This window comes from Mytilus edulis, chromosome 13 (assembly GCF_963676685.1).
Source record: "Mytilus edulis chromosome 13, xbMytEdul2.2, whole genome shotgun sequence".
In the NCBI taxonomy this organism is placed as follows: domain Eukaryota; kingdom Metazoa; phylum Mollusca; class Bivalvia; order Mytilida; family Mytilidae; genus Mytilus; species Mytilus edulis.
In genome coordinates, this window is record NC_092356.1 from 28,854,072 (window position 1) to 28,873,091 (window position 19,020).

A 19,020-nucleotide genomic window follows, 5' to 3' on the forward strand; every position below is an offset into this window, starting at 1 on the left:
AAAAGTAAACCATAATAGGTCAAGGTATGGCCTTCAACACGGAGCCTTGGCTTACACCGAACAGCAAGCTATCAAAGGCCCCTAAAATTACTTGTGTAAAACCATTTAAACGGGAAAACCAACGGTCTGATCTATATAAAGCTAACTTGTTTACAGTTTTATTTAATTCAAAACAACACGAGGAAGTGAACTGAGAAGATGTAGGTAAGACCATATTCAAGTAATACACTGTTAACAATATGGGGACTATATGCAAACTCAAAGGACGTCACTATGGTATAGGATCACATGGTTTTAAGAAGTCTGTAACTCAGTGATTTTCCTTGGTTACCATCTTCTATATGTGTTTCTTGTTAATTGTTTTAACATAATCAGACTGTCATACGGTGGCCTATTATTGTTTAGATTATCGTCGTGTGGTCACTGGTTGATAGTTGGCACATTTGCAATCATAACATATCTCCTTATTTTTTTTCTTTACATATCCTGCTTCGCAAGAAATACACGTCGAATCGTCTTTTAGTTTTATGCATAAACCAAATACAATTCAACATATAAAAATCTTAAAACAAATAATTTTATGCTAGTCATGTAGTTTTTTCTCGCCTTTTCACATACATGTAAAATATTGGTGTATATATTAAGCCAGGTCACAAACATGTAGCCTGCATGCTTTTAAGCCTTGCAACATGCCTGTAAAATATTACATTTAAGGATTTTAAATCATTTCTTTAAATGTGTCTGTCATTCTTTAATTAAGATATTTTTTTTGGTCCAAATGCTTAAGTGTATTGCTAACGACATGATCATTTGCATTCTAGTATTTAATTAATGTTCAGGGAAGTCAAAATTTGTGCTAATTTATAAGTAATTAAGGTATACACATGGGTAATGAATCACAATTAACCTATTAAAATGCAATGCATAATTAAATTGAAATGTGTTTTAAAGTAACAAAGCTAGATGTCTTCATTCCTCGTTCCAGGGACGGATCCAGCAATTTTTAAAAGGGGTCCCAAACCCAGGATAAAAGAGGGGGTCCATCTATATGTCCCTATTCAAATGCATTGATCGTCCACAAAAGGTGGGTTGCAACCTCCGGACCTTATTGTATCAGCTTCTGCAAACAAAAAATAGAATACGAGATTTTAATCCTCTAATAATTTTATAATTTTAAAGTCCAATTTTTCATTTAATCATCATTGTATTGATAGAGCTTTTTTTTGAAAAAATATCATGTGATGAAAAACTTGAAATGACGTTATGACGTTCACGAGATTAAACAAAAATGGCACAGTACACGGATGCCCCAATCGCACTATCATTTTCTATGTTCAGTGGACCGTGCAATTGAGATCAAAACTCTAATTTGGCATTAAAATTAGAAAGATCATATCATAGGGAACATGTGTAACTAAGTTTCAAGTTGATTGGACTTCAACTTCATCAAACATTCCTCTGACTAAAAACTTTAACCCGAAGCGGGACAAACAGACAGACGGACGAACGAACGGACGTACAGACCAGAAAACACAATGCCCATAAATGGGGCATAAACTAATCGTCAAGACAGAAAATAAATTTGAAGTTCCAGCAGATAAAGCACAATACAAGTATAACTGAAGCAACACGTTGCTTACAAAAGCTGACCCTCATGAGATCCACAAGTCCGAGCAGTTTCTGTTCCGCAGTTAATGCCCGTTGTGTTGCTCGCGACAGATGATATCACGTGATTAATCATATCCAGTGACAAACTCCATACAGAGTTATCGTTCGGGTCATACGTCCCTTTCATGTTTTTTTTTTCAATTGAATTTGTATTGAAATTTCTGAAGGGATATACATGTTTAACAAAGTACTCAAAATATTTGTACCCAATGATGAAATTAATGGCATACTTGAAAATTGTATCATTATGATCATATGGTGATCAAGTTATAAGATTGAACTCACTTTTTTAACTACATTTTAAAATAACATGTACATTTGTAATTCATTTTTCGAGATTGTTTGATTTAACTTACTTGCCTTTGATATTTTAGGAATAAGATAAGTTTATATTTTTGACAACTATTAGTCTGAAAGAAGTATACATGTAATTTTGTATTTTTATTGCTTTGAGATACAATAAATTAGTTGTATTTTCATTCTTGACATTCGAGATGAGAATAATGCAATATAAAATTGAATTGTTTTACTTAATCAGGGTATGAAATTAGCAGGGGCCCACAGGCAAATGGCCCCTAAAATTTGGTGTGGGCTTCTTCAATTTCTGCTGTTTTGTATAGAACTATATATGTGGGCTACAACATTTAAGCTGTGGATTACCATTGCCAAAGTCTTTAGTTCTATCCCTGTTTAATGCAGTGGTTGTCATTGGTTCATGTGTCTGACATACTTTTTCAATAATTGTGTTCTTATCTTAAGGAAGTTTTCATAGTGTAAATTTGGTTATGGTGTCAATTGAAAAAGGTTGTACAGTTTGCATTTTGCTCATAGTTGAAGATTGTATGGTTACATGTGCCTACTATTGGTAACATCTATGTCATTTGAAATCTGGTCGATAGTTGTATTAGTGGCATTTATTACAGGGTTCTCACTACAATTTTTTGCCAAGATAATTCAAACTGTAACATTAAAGGCTTTAAGCAATGTCAAAACTATAGTTTATTTCATAGATACAGGAAGATGTGGTATGAGATCTGCAGGCTGAATGCTTCTTACTAACTGAATGGGAGATATTACTGAGACGTGAATAATTAGAATGTCTGTTAATCCTGTAGGGTATCAGATTTGAACTCTGAATTTTAGCATTTAGATTTTGCCTGGTCACAAAAACCACAAGAAAACTTTCATGATGAGAAAATGAATTGTTTTGACAAACATGATGTTTAAATGTGAGTACAGTTACAAGGTGGATAGAATGACACAAAGTATTTCAGAACTTCTAGTATAAGTTTATATCATGAGATCGTTTAGATCATATAATTTTATCTGCATCTTGAATCTTCGTCTCCGTTTTTCACTTACCCGGAAGAGCATGTAGAATAACACTCTTCTCGAAACCAACAGGAAGGTTAACTACAACATCTTTGTTGTTTAATATAGCTGCAATTCCAGCCGCCTGTTTACCTTTTATTGATAAATTTGGGTAAATTTCATGACACATCGCTTTAATTTTTTCATCCATTTGTAATCGGGAATAATGAAGTAGTGCGATTTGAGTCACTACACCAAAATAAGGAGATTTCAACGATCCAAAGAACGTTTCAGGCGTTCAAGCATAATTATAATTACTGAAGTCAATTTACTGGTGTAAATTTGGTAACTGATTTCGGTTTGTCTGAAAATGCATATTTTACAAACAAACCTGAAAGTTGTCGTATAGATATTTTTCTTAATGACTATTTATTTACAAGAGTTGTCAGTCTGCCAATGCCATAATTGATAATTTTCCAATCGACAGAAGTTCGCATTAATGAATCATACATTAATTTCCAAATTTACACAGATTTATTTTTAATATACATTTTATTTTGCCTATTTTTTCCCTATTTATACATACTCTTTTTGTTGCATTTTTATCCGTTTCCGTTCCCGTTTCCGTATCCTTTCTATATTTTATCATTTCCCGATGCTTTCTTTGTTACAAAAAATAGGTAGTTAAACATTTGGGATTCGTGTTTTTTTTTGATAATTAGGTCTTTCCACCTTTCGTGTGGAAAGACCTATTGATTTTGTTCTGATTATTTTTTTTTTCTTCCGCCTAATTTTTTTCTTGCGGTGTAAAAAAGTTTCAAAAGATGTCGCTTAGTTTTTTTGTATATGATATCATACAGTCTATACGCTTTTGAAAATCACCCTGTTTAACCGAACACTTTTCTTTGTAAGAGTTATCTCCCCAAACACGGTTTTTCTTGTTATCAGATCTCCTCCGCAACCGTAAAAGAAAGCGACAAATTTGTTTTTCCAAATTGCTCGTTATATCCTCAGGATGTTACGTTTTATTTTGACCGAAGCTTTACTAAGACCCCATATGAGAGTAATTTCCCCTTTTGTATTGAAATAAGTGAAATAAATTTGTAACTGGAAAACCATTAGTGATAGAGGCCTAGGGTCTTTTGATTTGAGGCCCTTGCTCAAAAAGTATGAAAATGAGGTCAAGGTCGAAGGTCAAGGTCATGTTCAAATTTTTCATTTTGGCTTGTTATCTCTTATTTTCAGAAATCATACAAGATATCGACAAAATATTTTCACACAATTGTTAGTTGCGACATGTCGTAACATTGAAAATTTACTTAAAAGGGTACGTAACATTTAATGCGAGATTTGCCCCCTTTTATATCTAATATTAGTTGTATGGTAATATAACTCATTAACAATATAAAGTAGAGGCCTAGAGTCTTTAGATTTGAGGTCCTTGGTTGATGACTTTGAAATTAAGCTCAAGGTCATAGGTAAATTTAACGTTCTAGATTTTGACCTTTGCTTTTTCCTCTTATATATACATGATAACTGAGCCATGGGACTTTTGGCAAAATGTTGCAAGCAATGTGACCTTATAATGCCAACTGGAAGTGACCTTTTGTAAACCGGAAGTAGCCATTTTTTGTACTAATTTAATGTAAAAGTATATAGAACCATCTTTTTTTGGAATCAGTGTCAAGTAAACTATCAAAACATACCGGAAATAACATCTTTTAAACCGGAAGTAAAAAATGATCTCCCTTATGTATATCTTTTTGTATAGAAACCATATATTTTTGGAATCAGCGTCCAATAATCTGTCAATTGACGCTAAAATTGACATTTAAAACAGAATTTTGATATTTTCATATAAAAAAGATCCTTACTGGTGGAAAGACCATCAATGGTTCTCTGAACAATTGGTTTTTAATTAAATTTCGGTTCGTTTTTTTCTTTATTTTGAAGTCTAATGTAAAGAATTCAACCAGAAATCACTATAATGTTATCGAACTGACCAGTCTACATACATGTATTTAATTTTATGCAAATCTACAGCAAAATTGAATTGGTACCAACAGTGTGCGCAACGTCTATCGAGAAGGAATCAAAAGACGTTGAATTATTGCTTATAAAAAACTAAAATATTTGAGTAGCCGTTGACTTTCCGTAACGGCCAAAGATAACCTGAATGTTTCCATACAGTTTTGAAAAGATGAATCATTTCATCAAATAAATCGTGATCTTGAAAACCGTTTAAACTAGGAAATATACATTCCATGAAAAAGTGTTGACTTTCCGTAACGGTCAAAGATAATCTGAATGTTTCCATACAGTTTTGAAAAGATGAATAAAGGCAACAGTAGTATACCGCTGTTCAAAATTCATAAATCGATAGAGAAAAAATGTCAAAGATAACCTGAATGTTTCCATACAGCTTTGAAAAGATGTATCATTTCATCTAAGAAATCGTGATCTTGAAAACCGTATAAACTAGGAAAAATACATTCCATGAACAAGTGTTGCTTGTGTGTTGCTACCGAAAATTGAATAGCTTGCAATCTCAGTCTATTCTCAAGGAAAAAGAAGAGCGAAAGATACAAGAGGGACAGTCAAACTCATAGATCGAATATAAACTGACAACACCTTGGCTGAAAAATAAAAAGACAAACAGACAAATAATAGTACACAAGACACAAGATAGAAAACTAAAGAATAAAACAAACCCCACCAATAACCTCATGTAAATACTCCAGAAAATGTCAACGTCGAAGAGATTCGTTGACAGAGTGAGACTGTATGGCAATGGCATTTCTATTTTCAAAACGTATTCAAAGATCGACAACCATAGAAATTATCTACACTTAATTAATATTGTGATTATATTTAGTGCTACCCATGAATCAGGAATTTCAAAATGAATCTTAGCTATGAACATAAGTTGGACATTTTCTCTTTTTGATGCGAAGTTTTGGAATACTATTTTAGTCTATTTTTGTCTTTCGAAAAGGTATCTTCAAATGAATATGGAAATTTCTGAAATCGCACCAAATTTTCAATTAATCCTGAAAACTAAATAAATGTAAAAACTGCAAATACATTAGCAGAGGAAAATTAGTTCTGATGAAGTTATTTTAAAGTATCTTTTTACAAAGTCTTAGAGAAATTGTTTGTTTCTGATTATATTTTACATTGATTATATATCCCACTTCAAAAGTTTTTAGAAATGGTTCTAATTATAATTAAATCATAATCCTGGTACCTTTGATAACTATTTACACCACTGAGTCGATGCCACTGCTGGTGGACGTTTCGTCCCCGAGGGTATCACCAGCCCAGTAGTCGACACTTCGGTGTTAACATGAACATCAATAATGTGGTCATTTGTATGAATTTCCTGTTTACAAAACTTTGAATTTTTTGAAAAACTAATGACTGTCTTATCCCAGGCATAGATGACCTTAGCCGTATTTGGCACAACTTTTTGGAATTTTGGATCCTCAATGCTCTTCAACTTTGTACTTGTTTGGCCTTATAAAGATTTTGTTATGAGCGTCACTGATGAGTCTTATGTATAAACGAAACGCGCGTCGGGCGTACTAAATTATAATCCTGGTACCTTTGATAACTATTAACACCACTGGGTCGATGCCACTGCTAGTGGACGTTTCGTCCCCGAGGGTATCACCAGCCCAGTAGTCGACACTTCGGTGTTAACATGAACATCAATAATGTGGTCATTTGTATGAATTTCCTGTTTACAAAACTTTGATTTTTTTGAAAAACTAATGACTGTCTTATCCCAGGCATAGATTACCTTAGCCGTATTTGGCACAACTTTTTGGAATTTTGGATCCTCAATGCTCTTCAATTTTGTACTTGGTTGGCTTTATAAATATTTTGATATGAGCGTCACTGATGAGTCTTATGTAGACGAAACCGTGTGTCTGGCGTACTAAATTATAATCCTGGTACCCTTGATAACTATCTTATATAGGCACGTATGTGCCTGGTTAAATCTACATGTAATCATAATCTCTATTCTTTTCTATTTTTTTTAGACTTCACATTTATTCATTTCTTTTGAATTTTACTGTCACGTTCTGTTTTATTTAAGAAACAACGCTCAGGAAAAAATTCGAAGGCCATATGTAAATTTCCAATGAAGCAATGGCTTCAATGAATTACAATGATTCTAATACGGTTATTAAAAAAAAACTGAAGCGAGGGTTGGTATGCCATGTGTATGGCTGTTCTTTTATTTTATTCCTGTTAAATAAAGCTCAAACATTCTAATACTTAAAATCTTTAGCTTGCATGGATTATTCTGTGAATTACCGCTAGAAAAATATGTTTAATTCTTTTTATTCTCAAACCCAATATTTGCCATTTTTAATTTACATGTTTTTCTCGTAAGCTACCGTCAAATCCAAAGTTGACATTTCATAACTGAGGTGCCGCCATGTTGACTGGCTAAAATCAGCAAATATGCGAATAATGCAATAGAATAGAAAATACAATAAAACCTACCTCGAAATTGCAACAAAAAAAAAAAAAAAAGACAAAATGAATTTCATTCTTATTCGTATGCATATATAAAAAGAATAAATTGCTCACTTAAAATCGTACGTCATGCATACTTCATACGTCACAGGCATCAACACAACAGAACATTGTAACTTGACATCTTGAGATCATATGCATATTGATTGCAATGATATGCAAGTGTCGGTGCAATACTTTAAATTGCCAAGACAGGTGTCAATAAATTAACCATGATCGAAAAAAGGAAGTGGAATAGGTGTCGATAAATTAACTATGACTGAAAAGAGGAAGTGGTTGGTTATATAAGTATGTGAGTTGTATGTATAATTTGTTTTAAATAGTCTTTTTGTCTGTTATGGCGGGTATTACTGCCAATTCCTGTCAGAAAATAAATAAAATTATGTGAAAGGTATTTTTTAGAACTAAAAGCAATATATTCTAAAAAATGTAACAATTTAAAAATACTAGTTAACTCTCAACCGAAGAGTTTAAAACATTTCGAGTTGCTTTCCTTCTGCTGTGAAATGGCCTTTTATTAATGAAATTCTTAAACCAAACATTCTGTAGATAAGAACTATATGAAGCAATTTATTGAAGGAAGAGGAGCGAAAGATACGAGAGGGACATTCCAACTCATATTGTCGAAAATAAACTTACAATAGCATGGCCAAATAATAAAAATAGACAAACAATAGTACAAAAAAAAGACCAACAACATAGAAAACTAATTATATATAAAGATTGAGTAACATGAACAAAACCAAAAACTGGGGTTGATCTCAAATTGAAACGAAAATGAAACAGGTTTTAATTAAACAGCGTGCGTGACATTCTCCCTTCACTGGGCATACATTTTGTGTCCCTTTAAAATCGACGTGGCTGCGTATTTTTACATCCCAAAACATCCCCTTTTAAGGTAGCAATACACAGTTAGAAGTTTAGTTTCGCATTATGGCCCCTGTGAATTTTTTAAATATGAAAGTTTTTGTACAATAAAATAGATTTTTAGATAATTGAAGAATAATATAGCCTTCTTAGTGGGTTTATATGAACATTTAGATTGATTTTAACATGTTTTATAGGCCATTTCTATGATTGACAGTCCGTATTTTCCTATCCGTACCGTTCATAGGTCCATAAATTATTGTAGTGTTTATCAACAAAGATTTTGCGCTCGATCTTTTCAATTCAATTTTATGGAAAAACGAGCAGGAAAGCATATGATTTTTTTTGGACCACTTGATAGATATAAACCTATGGATTCAGGAAAGGTACCACTGTAATTCATTGAAATTTTCCTTTAGACCAAATTTTGGAGACTTTTGTGACATGTTCACCCCCCTTTTTTGCTATATTTTGTATCTAAAAAATGCAGAATGTTGCCATGGTTACACCCAAAAGGGATTATATTTCACCCTTATGACCATTAGAAATCAAATCTATGGAAGATTTTCTTTCTACAAGTATATACATGCATAACACACATATAAAGCCTTCTTTGTTAGACAGGAGGGGAAAGAGGGTGTTTAAAAATTATGAGTGTCAATTTTAAGTTTTTTTCCTAACTGTGTATTGCTACCTAAGCGTCCTATTTCCTCCAACATGGGAAAGTTCCGGGGCTGGGCATGGAATCTTTTGTTGGAAATAAAATGTTGTCTAAAGCCCTCAACAGTTGTCCTTAGATTCATATCATTCTTCAATTGTATGTATAATAATTCATGTATATAAAAAAATAATGTTGTAAAGGGATGCATGCTAAAATCCAATACTAATAAATTGTTTGTCTTTACACCATAAGTATGCAGTTATGCACTTTATAATTGAAAAAATATAACTTCTGCCTATTAATAGATAGTATAAGCGAATTACTTAATCACAGAGGTGATTCAACAAAACATGCATAAATCTTTATTTAATTTCAAATAATTCACAATTTCAATCACAATGATGAATCAAAACATTTCGTCATGCAAAACTTATGTAGGTAAATTAAGAGGAATCTGCACAGTGTTTTAGGCTTCGCCAACGAAAAATCGGTTTTATAATCTAGCTTGTTTTACGGTTTACTCCTGGTTTGCCCACTTTTAATTCTACCAATTATCTATTAATAAAGAACCCCCACCCCCCCCCAAAAAAAAACAACAAACAAAACAAAACAAAGGGTTTAATGAGCATACAATTGTATAGTCTGTTCCAACTTAGGAAAATAGTTTGTAAGTGTTTCCTATACATTAAGGTATTTTTTTTAATTCTATTTTCATTTGTATAGAAAAATGGTAGATAAATAAAAATACTTTTTTCTCAATAATTTAATATCAATTTAATCATTTCATTTAAAAAACATGTACAAAGACAAAACAATGACATTCAGTTATAAAAGTGTCCTTATAATTCATTAGTTTCTGAATGTTTTTCTTGTATAATTACACCAATACAAGTTATCTTTTATTGCAAACATACTCTATTTAATATATGAATTAATTTTATAAATGCATTGCATAAGGAAATAAATAAAGCACTAGGGTAAAATAAGTAAAATGGGACACTATATATATATGAAAAATGATTAGAAATTCAATCTTTTATATACAAATCAAGTCATAAAACATTATATTTACATAGTCACAAATTACAATATTTCACTTATAATTGTTGAATTCAAATGGAGAAGATGGGATATCTGTGTTATATGGTTCGTTATAGTGCTTGTTACGTTATCAGACTAGATCGGTGATTAGTCAGACCGGAAGTGGGATATTGTCGTCAGGACGAAAGAGTGTGGCAGATTCAAAAGGACGATTAGTTGTTACTGAACCAGATGAGTTAAGTTGAACATTTACTAACATTCTGAACTGTTATTTGTTGTACATATTCAACTACCAATGTAAATAATAAACTGATTTATACGTTTACTTCTTGTGTGTTACATCTGTCTTTCAGTAGTTGTCATGTGTCTATTACTCTTTATCGTCGTCTTTTGGGTGGGCGGATACCTCCTGATGCATACTGGGTAATATTACATTCTGTTAGTACCTGGGTCTTCTTCAGTAATTCAATGGTTGGGGTCCTTCTGTGCAGTCCTTCTACCAGGACTCTGTCACGTTATCTGTAAATGATGATGTAGCGGATATGTTGTCAACTTTTCCAATGTCTACTAAAGTTGTTAGCCAAAAATCCTCAACAAGTTGAGGAGGAACAAGAGTTAATACTGCAGCTCGTCGTATAATTCGAGTTATGTCTTCATTTTATTTATAATAGGACTATAGTTCACAGTTCTGTGCCTTTCGCAAAATACATGTACTGGGTGAAGTGGAAGAAGCAGCCTTTCACTTTTACCCCTTGGAACACTATCTGTGCTGTGTTGTTGGTTGCTGTCTCGTAGTCAATAAATACTATTTCTGGTCACAAAGTGAAGTTGTAACCAGTGTTGTTGAGCGATGTATCGTATGTGGCTGAAAAAGCTTGAATAGATGACCTTGGATGCAGGTTACTGTTCATCAAATTGTGTCATATTTAAATAGTTATCAAAGTTACCAGGAATATAATTTAGTACGCCAGACGCGCGTTTCGTCTACATAAGACTCATCAGTGACGCTCAAATCAAAATATTTATAAAGCCAAACAAGTACAAAGTTGAAGAGCATTGATAATTCAAAATTCAAAAAAGCTTGGCTACTGAACAGTTGCATTTATGTTCTATTTGTTAGAAGTAATTGGATATTTGTTATATTAAATTTCAGAACAGTGTATTTGTTAAAATTAAAAAAAAATAAGTTCAATGAATAAAAAGAAATTTAAATTACATTTATTTTTATCTTTAGTTTCATTATATATTCGTTTTACCTTTTTTCAAACTGTACCAATAATTAAAACTGTTTGTTAAATTATAGAAATAATAAACATCTTTTATACCCATTTTTAATTATTTCTTTTTTTCAGTTTGTCAAATTAAATAATTTTTTCCTGCTGAAAAAATATATAAATATACAATATTTTTGCCCATTTTCCTTGATTAAATAGCAGAATATAATACCTTTTTAAAATTTTACACGTAAATATAAGGTAAAAATTTGGACTATAATTCAGAAATAAACTATAATTGTTAAAACAACATTCCCCTCTTATGTTTACATATGCATGTAATTAAAAGTGGGCAAACCAGGATGACACCAGTTATACTTGGACAAAGCTTGAAATACAAGACTAAGAGTTATCCAGTCTAAAGAAAACATATAAAAAATGCTCCACTTTTGTTATTACAGCTGTGATTAACCAAAATCTTTCTACAATTTGCCAAGTATGGTTATTTTAAAGCAGTTTTGATTGCTTGATCTGAATTATTGCAACGTATACCAATTATGTCTGTTCTTTCACCTAATTGTGAAAGGGGGATAGAAATATTGTCACTTTGGTCTTCCTTCATCCGGCATTAAACTTTGTCAAAGTTGGCACCCGGTTTGCTCTGCGGTATGTACAAGAACGCAACCATGTCTAGTCAGAATCGGGACGTTAAATTAAATGCCTCGTGTAAAGGGATAAACATGTTTTTATCACGTTAGAAACCATATCAGCAACAATCTGTTGTGTCACTATCCAATGTACCCACATTTTCCAGTGGCAGTCCAAGTTTCAATCCTGGACGGTCTCGATTACAGGAGCAAAATATTACATATCTGGTTAATTTGTTCATTTAATGAAAATGCATATGATATTTGTATCTTGACGTAAACCAAAAACAATACATGCATCTTAATTGTTTGTTCATCATTGTTGTCATTAGAACGGAATTTACTTGTTTTTGTTATATGTATTTCTATGTGTATCCATCTGCTGAGTTAAGCCTTTTTCAACTGAATTTTATAGTTCGTTCTTATGGTGTACGGTTGCACCACTGTCCCTGTTTAGGGGGAGGGATGGGACCCCGCTAACATGTTTAACCCCTCCACATTATGTATTATGTGCCTGTTCTAAGCCTGTGATTCACTGGTTGTCATTTGTTGATGTGTTATATATCTGTTTTTCGTTCATTTTTCTAAAATAAGTTAGACCGTTAGTTTTCTCGTTTGAATCGTTTCACATTTGTCATTTCATGGCCTTTTATAGCTGACTATGCGGTATGGGCTTTGCTCATTGTTGAAGGCCATACGGTGACATATAGTTGTTAATTTCTGTATCATTTGTTCCCTGTGAAGAGTTGTCTCATAGGCAATCATACCACATCATCTTTTTTTTATATCTAAACAAATGCCATGCAAATGAGAGATTTAGCTAGCTATTAAACCAGAATTACAGCGAAAAAAAAATAATAATTGTATATCCTTTCGGAGCACTTGAGGCCTCGTGTTGTTTTGTGGGGTTCGTGTTGCTTAATATTTCGTAGACTGTTGTTTGTTTTTTGTCGTTGTCTTAGTTTTGCTTTTTGATGGTCTCTATTGGACTTCAGTTTGATTTTGCCTTTGGTATATTACACCTTTTTTTATTAAACATGTTACTGGTGAATGTAAGACTATGCTATACATTATTGTTGCCCACTCTCTCTCTCGTTTCTTCAAATATTGTATGTTCCATACAGCTTAGACATTAGACAAGTAAGTAAATTTTTATTATAGTGACATGTATAATAACAGTTCAACTAAATACAAATATATTACAAAAACAATAATATACACCCGACCCATTGGGTCTATAAGTCACGTTCAAAATCATAAAATGTATTTCTTTTATCACGGATTTCAAACAAAATAATGAAAAAAAGATTAAACTTAATTCAAAATAATTAAATTATTATTCAACAAGTATGTTAGACATCTGTATTTAAATAAACATTTTGACAACACTATAAAAAGAAGATTTTAACTTTTAATTAACAATGACCTGGTACTACTTACATTAATTAAATGCTTAAGTAGTATATCTTCATTTAATTTATATTTATTAATTACATTTGTAACATTCGTTTTAAGAGGACGCACGTTCTTGAAGTATATGTTCTAGATATTCATGAGTCAAGTTATGTCTAGTGATCATACCCATAAGCTGAAAGAAAGGAAGAAATATTTATTATTTTTATTATATTTCTGTTATATAATACACACAGTATTGTTGAGGTTATATTTGAAATTTTGAGTATATTTTTTATTCTGTATGTGCTTGTCCCAAGTCTTTAATTCAGTGGTAGTCGTTTGTTGTTGTGTTACATATTCGCTTTTCGTACTTTATTTTATATATAAGTAAGATCATAAGTTTTCTCGTTGGAATTGTATTACATTTGTCATTTTGTTGCCTTTAATAGCTGACTATGCAGTATGTGCTCTGCTCATTATTTAAGGCCGAATGGTGACCTATAATTGTTAATTTTGTGTCATTTGGTCTTTTGTAAATAGTAGCCTCATCGGCAATCAAACAACATATTCTTTTTTATAGTTATTGGTGATTTGATAATAAAAAAGTTCTCTTCAATTACAGTAGCGGCTCTGTTTTATTTCAACCTGTATGAATTATTGAACACAACTCTGAGGCAATACTTTAATTCAAATTGTTCATGTTATGTATAAAAAACATAAAGTTTGCAATAACAAGCCTTACGGAAATGAAGTGCAGAAAAAAGAGTTAATAGTTGAACTCAGAAAGGCAATTTTTGATAGAAGCTGCTAACTTATTTTTTTTATCGTGCACTTAATTCTCGTACGGATTTATGTTTGAATCATATTGTCTAAAATGCATAATTTTTAACGATATGCGTAAATGTAATGCTTGAGACTCATATTCCATCAATCATAAGAAACGTTACATTTTGGTTCGTGTAAGTATGTTACATCAATTTTAAATTAAAAACTCGTTTACTGATTCAAGATTCAAATAAAGTATGTGTGTCAATGTGCTTTAAAGACTGAGAGTAACTTTAGTTACCTACAGCCCAAAAATGACGAAATATAAACTTGTTGATAAAGGATTGATACAAAATCTACTTTTAGCCAAGTGTGCATTCATAATTCGGTATGCGTCATAAAGGTAACAGTAGTATACCGCTGTTCACTAGTATTCATAATTCGATTAAGCAGTAACAAGTCAGGGTAACAAACTTAAACCAAGGGAAACACATTAACTTTAAGAAGAAAACATTGGAACAAAAAAACACTGAGCTACAACAAAAGCAAAAGACATCATTCATAAAAACGGACTGTAGTTAACAACTGCCGTATTCCTGACTTGGTACAGGACGTTCTGAGAAAAAAACCGGTGGGTTAACCTGGTTTTATGGCTAGCAAATATTCCACTAATATGACAATGTTAAAAATACCGTTAAAATGACAACACTAAGTGTCAGGAGTACAGTACAAATAAACGGAAGAAGACTCAGCACATAGAAATACACCTATCCTCACTCTGCCAAAATTTAAAAAAAAATAGGGTGGAGGACAAAACTGGTTAAATCTGAGTGTATCCAGATCCTTGGATGCGAAAACATGTTTCGTATGAGTTGAACAAGGCACTTATACCAGTTACCCACTACTTATGGAGTCTTGAATTTGGTCGTTATCCCCTCAAACATGTACTACTTAAATACACGTAAAAACCAATACTCATCGAATTATCAAAGACAATATTCTTTTAATATGAAATGTATTAAAATTGAGGTTGCAAACAAAACAAAGGAACATTAACCTTACATGGTTCTAGAGGTTTTTATTTTTTAAGGGTTCTGTTTGAGTCTTAATACACACAATCGGTTTACTAATTTGCATTAAAAACTTATTGCGTCAAGATATCCTGACGGTTGTTTCAGAAGTATATGTTTTGTGCACAGCAAGCATTCTCCTATATATAGAAAGGAAGATTTGGTATGAGTTCCAATGAGACAACTCGACATCCAAGTCACAATTTATAAAAGTAAACCATCATAGGTCCAGTTATAGTCTACAACACAGAGCCTAGGCTCACACCAAACATTAAGCTATAAAGTGCCCAACAATTACTATTGTAAAACCATTCAAACGGGAAAACCAACGGTCTAATCTATATATAACAAGAAGAAATGATAAACACTTATGACTCACATAAACAAACGACAACCACTGAACATAAGATGTTAGTTACTGCAACAGGATTGATAACGCAGCTGTAAGACATAATAGTGTCCTATGAAAAAGTGTCTACATGGACACTTTTTCATTGAAATTTGATATTTAATAATGTCAATTGCCATTGAATGGTGTCCCTCAAAAGGACAGATTTTTCCTGCTAATAATATTAAATAGTGTCCACTCACAGGACAAATTTTCATAGTAGTTGCTATTAAATTGTGTCCTCCAAGGGAAGTAATACAAAGGTCATTACAAAGTTTTATTATACTTGAATTTTAATTAAAATATGAAGGATTGATGAGAAATTGATCAATATACAAATGTAAACAAATAAATAATGGATGGAAGTGAATATAGAGAAATTTAAGTTATAAGAAATTCCTAGCAAATGGAAATGACATTGAAAGAATAACAATAAGGGACGACATCAAAAGTTCAATGTAGGATAAAAAACTTAATTTACATAGTTTTTTCACTGACTCCCCCCTCTTAACTTAATTTGGGAAAAATTGATTTACCTATATGGATATATGTAAAATCGATTTTGGATTACCAAAACATGCAGCCATGTTGATCCCCCTCCACCCCAAACTATTTGATTTAAGTTTTTTTTTTTTTTTTTTTTTTTTTATCCTATATCGATCTTTTGATGTCGTCCCTAAGAAGGAAGTGTTAAATCAAATATGAAGAACTTTATTATATTTATTATGTCAGAGAAAAAGGCAATAGAAAATAAATAATGTCCATTGCCATGAAATATTGTCTCCTAAGTGGACAGCATTTTACAGCATTGAACAGTTATGAAATATGGTCCATCTGCAGAACAAATTTTCGTAGTGAATGTTATTAAATTGTGTTCTCACAGGAACAACATCTAACATGTATATATTTATATTAAAACATATAGATATGAAGATAAGGATGTTATGAGTGCCAATGAGATAATATTTATGTCAAAGTAACAATTAATTCAAGTTCGTTAAGTTAAAATGCGTCCAGTAATAACAAGGCAATCATATCAAAAAATGCCCTGGCGGACACAACATCCTGTGAAAAAATATCCACCTGGACAATATTATGGACACTTTTTTCATACCTGAGGACATGTTTTCATAGGAAATTGTGTCCAGGACACATTTAAATAAATAAATATAGTCAAAATGTGTCGGTGGACATTTTTTCATGGAGGACATTATTAAATCCTACACTGCAAGTATATTGAATAAGATCGAAGGACGAATTCACCGCCAGTCAGTGACCGCGTAGTGTCGTAATGAAAAATGTGTATTATGATAGTTAAGTTTTAATTAATGCATCATGAACATATGACTAAATATAGATTATTTATAGGTTAGACAATACTTGGTCATGTTTTATGAAGATTTAAGCCCAAAGCGAATAAAACATGACCAAGTAATGTCTGACCAATTTAGAACATATTCACACTAAATAAAGATTATAACACCTATAGGCAAAGATGACCTTGACCGGTTTTATGAATGAATGAATGACAGAAACTAAATATGGTTGAAATGTTGTCATTAATTCAGATTAAAGTTATTTAACGATGCTCAGATCTCATTTATCGTATATGATACAAATAAAAGTAACGAACAAAAACCATACTTATAGTGGTGGATCCAAAATGTTTATAAGTGGGCCCACTAGCTGCTATAAACCTGCGGGATCCTGCTACGTTTATGCTTCAGTGATTCCCTATATAATCATACACACTTTTCCCACGAAAGAAGGAGGGAGGGGGACGGCCCCAACCCCTGGACTATGACTGAGTCAAAGTGTCACAATTGCGAAAAGAACACAATCAGTAAAAATGAAGAACAAGCCACTACTCTGGTTTCTTAACATCTAAAACCGCAAAAAATGTCGCTAGTGAGTTGTGATAGAGACATACACATACATCGTATCGGTTGACTCTTTCAAGATGGTGACATTTAAAACTTGTGAAAGGGCGATTTTAGTGGTTCTCCCTTATATAAAATAGATGTGGATGACTGCCAATGAAACAACTCTCCACAAGAGACCAAATGACACAAACATTTACAACATTTTTCATAGCCCTGTTAGAACAGTTTTTATGTAAAGCATTTCTGTTAATGAAGTTTGTTATTCTAAATGGCCGTTAACTAGTGTTAACTATACATGATGATATGATCACTATATGTTTTTTTTTACATTCTACAATAGGGTAACTAATATCCTTGGAGATTATGTTAATGTTTATATGGTAATAAACAATAATATTAAGTATCGAATATCTCTTGCAAATTGTATCCAATATGAAATGTGTAATGAACGGAGGAAGAATACAAGTAATACCATATCTTACGCACTATGCGGTTATTGACAAACATTAAGAAAGAAGATTAAAGTTTGCTATTGAAATATAAGCAAATATGTTTTTTAATTCTAGTAATTACTGATAAAATTTGTGAAGCAGAATCTGAACACTTACAAAGTTTGCAAAGAAAAAACTGATTTTGTATTCGATCCAGTTGCCAGGCTCTCCCCCTTCATGTCAGGTTAAGGTGTCAATTACTGACTTTAGAAAAATAGCTGACGAGAATCATTTCTCAATAAATCATATAAAACAACGCTGTCAAAAATAATTGTTTTATCATTAAGTATAGACTGTTTTAATAAAGGATTACTTAAGATTTCCATTTACAATGTGTATCAACATCTTCGATGATGTTCGTCGGTGTTTTATTTCTAGAAAAATAATTACCATTTATTAGATAAAAAATAATAATGTGATATTGAATTTGAAGTCACCCACCTATATATTTTTATGATTAGTCACAAAAAGTAGAAAAGCAAAAGCAAAAAAAAACAACACAAAAAACATTCAACAATCAGTTTCATTTTGTTTGATAAAAAATAAAACAACACATGTATACACCTAATTTCATTTTCCTTTCAAAGAATTGAACAATCATTTTCACATGAAACAGAAACTGACTTGTTTTGCATCTTTCGAACGTGCTGTGTTAATAATTAAGTTTGTTTGACATTAATTTTATGCGATTTTAAAACAATAATCTACTTTTGCGGAACATATCTTAACAATAAAAAGATTTAAATATTTCCAACGATTACCATGAAATAATATTAAGTTAGTAAATAATTGCGATTCCTTTACACTTATAAATATAATTAAGATCAAAAGATTGTCCGGCTTTTGTTTGAATGTTTTTTCAGAATATTTCAAATTTCAAATAGTTTACTTATATTTCGAATGTTACACTATTTAGTATGCTAATTTTGAATAAAAAATACAATTTTCATACCACCAATTCTTCAATTGATAATATGAAATTGTAAGCCTATCACTAACATATTTTTCTTCCGTTTTTATATTATTTAAGAATTAAGTATTGCCTTTGAAAGTTCACAGGCAGTACTTATA

At 31.8% G+C, this 19,020-nt stretch overlaps 1 protein-coding gene across 2 annotated transcripts in view; it reads right to left on the reverse strand.

Moving 5' to 3' along the window:
- Window positions 1–13,096: 13,096 nt before the first annotated feature.
- The window catches only part of LOC139502292 (H(+)/Cl(-) exchange transporter 6-like), a 67,627-nt gene continuing 61,703 nt past the window's right edge, over window positions 13,097–19,020 (reverse strand). The window contains exon 24 of one of the 2 annotated variants that reach the window (XM_071291723.1): window positions 13,097–13,545. In XM_071291723.1, coding sequence (XP_071147824.1) covers window positions 13,468–13,545 — 78 coding nt within the window. In that variant the 3' untranslated portion in view covers window positions 13,097–13,467. The remainder of the gene's footprint in view (window positions 13,546–19,020) is intronic. The other variant, XM_071291724.1, reaches the window with a different exon arrangement.